Below are 6,483 nucleotides of genomic sequence, written 5' to 3'. Positions count from 1 at the left end.
GAGTAACAGGTAGAATAGGCGGAGCCAGCAATAGATGACTATGCCTATTTATTAATATTAATTATTAATATCCCAAATATAATAATTCATATTTTCCTTTTACACAGGCATGTAGGGGCTATGCCCGGTATTGCAGTGTTCTCCCATTTAATAATAGAGTCTCTCACCAGAGTACCACAGCCCTTTAAACTTCTAGTCGTCTGGGGTTGCCAACAGTCCCCCTCTATATGTCCAGTGATTCACGAACTAAACACAATCTCGGCCCACATAGAGACTAACTGAAGCTGCTTTCAGTGTACCTCCTCCCCTGCTGCAGAAATCTTAACACTGCTCAGTACAAACTGCAGTCTTTCTCTGCAGTAAAGGAGAGGCCCATCTTTCAGCAGTTTCAGTGTGGAATTATAGCAGGACTCCTTTTTTTAATTTATTGCAGAGCTAGGAAAGCATTCCCTCTAATGGGGTTCTCTGGCAATACTGTGTTTTTACCAAGTACCCAAAGCCTGCCTCTATAAATAGGAGATTCATACTTACCTGCTCCCCGCTCCTCTGTGCTGCCTCCACGTTCCGGTCCCTGGCTTGTTTTCCTCCAGCGCTGCATGTTTATGGTTACATGCTCCACTGCAGCCAATGACTGGTTTCAGCAGTGATGTGCTGCTTGCGGCTACTCACCACTGAAGCCGATCATTGGCTGCAGCGGAGTATATGACCATGCAGTGTCGAAGCAAACAAGCCAAGCACCAGAATGTAGAGACAGCAGAGGCAGTGGGAGCATTTACAAATATTTATTTACGGAGGTAGACTGTGGAGCAGTATTCTGGAGAACCCCTTAAAGTGGTACATATAGGAGAGCTCAATGGCCTGTTTTCCTATCTAGTAGGATGAGGACTACTCAGCTCGATGTGCTAATACAGTCTGAGAACCACTGAAATCGGGACACCATGTGGACAGTGTGATGTTAGAATGACGAAGGGAAGGGACTGCAGGTCAGTTATGTAGGGAGACCTTTCAGTGCTCAGGTTATGTCAGTTTACTGGAGGATTGTCAGCTACAGTAATGATATTATTATATGGCTTAATTATTCAGTTCTGATGCGATAATTCATTTCTACAGCACATGTAGGAGAACTCTGGCATTTGGCACCAAGTCACAGCAGCATGTGCTGCAAACGTCAGATCTCACAAGCACAAAACCAGTATTTTACAGATGAAACAAAGATCTGAAATCGTCATAGTTTTTTTCTGAAGTACATTTATTTTCATTTTCGCAGTTGGTACAATTAATAAGTCATTTTCCCAACATGCATCACCAGTACAATAAAAGGTTTCTGTATCTTGTAGATTAGCATAAAAGAGATTGGTGGTGCCACCGAAAGCCTGTGTACGGGTGACCTCTCGCAAGCACGGCAAGGGTAAGTGACAAGAGAGTCTTGCCCTTTACTGCTGGATGCGTCGGATAGCTGGATCTGGAAGGTCTGGGCGTGAGAGCCCCATTCTCTCCAGTGCTTGTATTCACCTCCATGGTGGTCACATTCCAAAATGTACTGGTAGCCACGATAACCATGATATTGGTAGCACACCCAGCTGCAAGAGAAAGGCGGGAGTCAAGAGATCAAATTCTTCCCATTGGCTTTAATATCTTGTTTTGAACTATTTCCAAATACTTACGCGCCGCATTGAACCTTCATGGATCCCACTTCATTGTTGCTCCAGCCCATTGCTTGCAGAGAAGGATAGTCATCACATATCTCCCACTGCTTCCCAATGAAGTTCTCTTTCTCAAAAATGACCAGTTTGGATTCCTTATGATTCTGCAAAGGAAACTTCAAATGTAAAGTGCAGCAGTTCCACCAAGCTACACAAAGTTTTTTATGTATTAGATCTATGGGTACAGCCACATGGTCGGTATGGAAGCCAAAAAAAGAAGAAACGAAAAGAAAATTAAACAAAAAAAAAAATCATATCCGTCCTGTATAATGTCTCTCTTTTTATGATCCACTCCTGATTTTGGCTTCCATAACTTCATCAGGAGACCTGACCGTGAAGAAATTTACTATGACATGCTATTCTATCTCCATGAGCTCATGCCCATCTTGACTATATATCGCTTTACACTTTTTGCCCATTTTTATTGCACTTACAGCAGAACAGATTGGGCGGAAAGACATCAGGCGCTCAATGTGATAGGCATTGCTGCCACTCCAAGAGTCCCAGCGTGGGTACTCTCCTCTCTCCAGGACAAACTGCTGACCACAGAAACTTGTGTGCTCGTATCCAATCCAGCTGCATGAATACAAAGAAAGCCGGTCAATATACTACTACACTATACTATACAAACTATACAGTAGTATAATCCTTTTATAATCTTTCTTTATACATTTTCATACTTACGATCCAGTTTCCACTTTTAGAGACCTAATATTGTCAAAGCCGCACTCCATGATATTTGTACAGGAGGAAGTAAATTCCATCCTCTTTCCTTGGAAATTTTCTTGTTCGTATACTGTGATCTGTAAGAGAAATTTAACTTATATCTTGGCTGTAACCCAGTTATACTATATTTTGCTCGTCAGCTTGCACCCTTGGTGTACACTTCCCAAATATAATGCAGAAATAATCATATCTGATATTTGGGCTGTATCTGTTAGGCTATTGCAAGTAAATATCTCTTGTACACTATAACGCGTTTTCAAATGTCATTAAGTCTTAGATGACCTAAATCTAAACCTAACACCTATAAAAGCTTTCAGACACAGCCTAGTTCTATTTAAAGGGGTTGTACAGATTTAGGAAAGCACGACTACTTTCTTCCTGATGTTCATCCCTGTTCACTCGAAAGGGGCTTATCTGCAATACCATTCACAACTAATGGACAGGTGTGGTGCTGTTTTTCAAATACTTTAAAACTCCTTTTAAAGGGGTTTTCTGGGATTTTTATATTGACGGCCTATCCTCAGGATAGATCATCAATAGTAGATCTACCGGGGTCCGACTCCTGGCACCCTTGCCAATCAGCTGCTTGAGGAATCTGTGGCGCTCACAGAGCTCCGATAAATGCTGCACCTTACTAAGCACAGCGCCTTCTATTGAATTGTGGCTGTACTTGGTGTCACAGCTCAGCCCTTTTCACTTGAATGACCATATGACCAAGGAACATGATATCACTGGCCTAGGAAGAGGCCTAAGCGCTCAAGGAGCTCTGCAGCTTCTTCGAACAGTTGATCGGTGAGGGTGCCAGGAGTCGAACCCCAATCTCATAATGATGACCTATCCTGAAGTTAAGCCGTCAATATCAAAATCCCAGAAAACCCCTTTAGTGCCCCTTTAGACATAGTGTTACCAGTAGAAATCTAATGTTCTTGTTGGGTGTGTTTTTATAATAATGCAGATATGTGATTTGTGAATGCTATAACATGCTGGTTCCTTGTTGTTCTTTTCTACTTTGTCCGATAAGGATGATGAATGGTTATTTTGTTCTGCTAATCTCATGGTTTCTTGTTCTTGGTGCCAAACATAAGAAACAATTTGAGTCGCTGACAAGAAATACAAGAGATAAACACAAGGTCCTCTTTTTAGTCATTTTTGGTAATGCTCTTCTAAAACACAATCTCCTCACTGGAACATATTCACGATAAAAGACAGATACTAGGGAGTATAATGCAGTCTCAGCTTTGTATGTTACTTCTACTTAAGTATGTTATTGTTATCTCGCCTAACAATCCCATGTAAGCCATAACTGGATACCTTCCAGGGTCCCAAAGGAACAGGAAGCGGGTTGGTCTGGGCCATTTTTTCGGAGGTGATGTCTACAAGAAACAAATCATATAATTTAAACAATGGCATAGTTCTCTGATCATTAAGCTTCCACCATGATATCAGTCAGGCAGTAAATTGCCAGTCAACCTCAAATGACCTGGGTCACCTTAAAATATAATAAAAATAAACAAATTACCTAAGGTAACACTTTCCGCATTCCACCGCTTTTGGCACCAGCAAATGGCTGATTTTCCCAGGAAAGCCTTGTCTAGCCATCTAATAAGTTATGTAATACATGGGCAGATCCACCAGAGCGGCGCTCATTCCTGGCTCATAGGCAGGTTTCCCACCATCTATGAAGTCCATACTCCCTAAAAGAGTATATGGACAGGGGCTGTTTTCATAAGATATTCACTTTTATCAAACCTTCCTGATATATCGGGCATACATGTATGCTGGATTTCAGGTCTTTAAGGATGGCGCCCGCTCAGGAGCTGAGAAGGCACCGTGTTCGCTGAGCTCCTGCTTTTGTGGCCACAGGATCTAAATGGTCAATTGCCGGTAGCACTGCACTCCTGGTGCCCAAAAGGCTCCCCAGTGGCGAGATTGTAGGAGCTGTTTGGTTGCTATGGCAGCCTCGGACCTTCGAAAAGGCTCTAAGGCTTGCCAAAGCAAAATCCGTATCAAGCCCTGCGTACTGATTTTTCCATAGACTGTAATGATAAATCATTGCAGTCTATAGGAGAATGCATTGTAAAGTCCCCTAGGGGGACTTAAAATAAATGTAAAAAAAGTAAATAAATAAATATACATATATATATATATTGAAAAAAATCCAGCGGGAGCACCAACCAAGGAACGGGTGCAATGTCCACAAGGGCAGCGGCAATGCCCCAATGATACAGCTTGAAGAAAATAGGACTGCACTCCAGATTAAAAGTGAAAATAGTGAGCTTTATTCACCCATAGTATGGCAACCTTGCGACGTTTCGGCTCACAAGAGCCTTCTTCCAGCTGGAAGAAGGCTCTTGTGAGCCGAAACGTCGCAAGGTTGCCATACTATGGGTGAATAAAGCTCACTATTTTCACTTTTAATCTGGAGTGCAGTCCTATTTTCTTCAAGCTATATATATATATATATATATATATATATATATATATATACCTAAAGGTAAAGAGATTATGGGGGTCAGAATATGGCAATACAAACAAAATATCTTTTTCAAACTTATTATTTTTTTTTGTATTAAAACACAACAAAAGCTAAAACAATGTGCTATTGCTGTAATCCCACAGAATCATGTAATATAAAATGAAACCTACAAAACTATGATGGAATTGCTTTTTATTCCAATTTTACCCATTTAGAATTTTTTACAGCTTCTCACTACATTGTATGCGATATTAAATGGTACCATTAGAAAGTACAACTTGTCCCACAAAAAACAAGCCCTTATACGGCAATGTGAATGGAAAAAAATTAAAAATGTTATGACTCCGTAAATGCAGGGAGTAAAAAATGAAAACAATAAAAACAGAAAATCACTGCATCAGGAAGGATTTAAAGGGGCTATCACATGATTAATGTAAAAAAGTAAAATCAGACATCATATAGTACACAACAGGCTCTTTCTAAAAAAGCTAGAACTAGCCCTGTACCTCAGTTTTCATGTCTTCATTTCTCTAATTGCTCTGCTAGATTTATTTCAAGCTGGCAGCTCAGGGGACATGTCTTTTCTCAGGGGGCATGTCCTTTCTTTAGGGGAGTCCTTTCTGCTGCAGCTCTCTCCCTGCAACTCTTACAGGTTCTAACAGAAGACAGGGCTGGTGGCATTTGAAGGATAAAACTGAGCATGTGTAACCACCTCAGTGAGGTGGACAGAGAAATAAGGAAAAAGAGCAAGCAGCAGGTGGCGCTATAGAGATACACATTATTAATTAACTCAGTGGTTATACAACATTTTTTAATTACATGCAATTACAAAAGTATTCAAATTCAGTTGCTGGTTTGAACAATGCTGAATATTTTTCATGGGACAACACCCAATTAGAACTGTTGCCAAATTAAGTCCTACACTGACCATGTATAGAACTGACCTCCATGGCGCATATTTATGAAAAGTGGCATCATTTTAGCCAGTTTTTAAGTCAGAACTAGACTATTTTATCGAGGCATACTGTGCCAAATTTATGACTGCACATTCACTTCTTCTCTCTTCCCACTGAAAACGCATGTATAGGGTATTCAGGGAGATAGCTATCGGACAAAAACTCAGATATGGAAGGTGTATGGGCACCTTTAGGCCAGAACAAGAACCTGTTACAGATTTTGCATTGGGGGCCTGGACTTTGAAGTTATCCTACCTCTGTGGGTGTAAATCCTGTATCGACCCTTGATTATTCCGTGCTCAAACAGTAACCATTATATATAGTCATTAGAGTGGATCATCAGCTGCATGTTAACATTGGACTATTGTCTATGAAAAGGACCCTCAGAACATGGACTCACCTCGCTCAATCTGAGTTGCTGGGATCTCCATCTGGCACTTGCCTATTTCAACTAACTCTGCTCCAGGGTTTATATAGGAAGCTAAAACATGGGTCTTAATGCCAGCTTTTTGCCCAGTGTCAGCATTATACTGTCAGTGCTATTGTCCCCTCTGATCCCTGCCCTCTTGTCTGAGTCTCATTGCCCAGCACAATGTACATTTCTGTCTGCATGACTGAGCCT

The 6,483-nt window shown here is 41.1% G+C and overlaps 1 protein-coding gene across 1 annotated transcript; it reads right to left on the bottom strand.

Moving 5' to 3' along the window:
• Positions 1–1,433: 1,433 nt before the first annotated feature.
• Positions 1,434–3,802, bottom strand: CRYBA1 (crystallin beta A1). Its single transcript, XM_040421796.1, is given in 6 exon segments — positions 1,434–1,456; positions 1,459–1,580; positions 1,665–1,807; positions 2,138–2,279; positions 2,388–2,506; positions 3,741–3,802. Coding segments are annotated over 6 exon segments (594 nt in total). The 5' UTR covers positions 3,786–3,802.
• Between the last annotated feature and the right edge of the window lie 2,681 nt (positions 3,803–6,483).

The sequence above is a fragment of the Bufo bufo genome, chromosome 3 (assembly GCF_905171765.1).
Source record: "Bufo bufo chromosome 3, aBufBuf1.1, whole genome shotgun sequence".
Taxonomy (NCBI): domain Eukaryota; kingdom Metazoa; phylum Chordata; class Amphibia; order Anura; family Bufonidae; genus Bufo; species Bufo bufo.
This window is presented reverse-complemented; position numbering and strand designations above follow the sequence as displayed.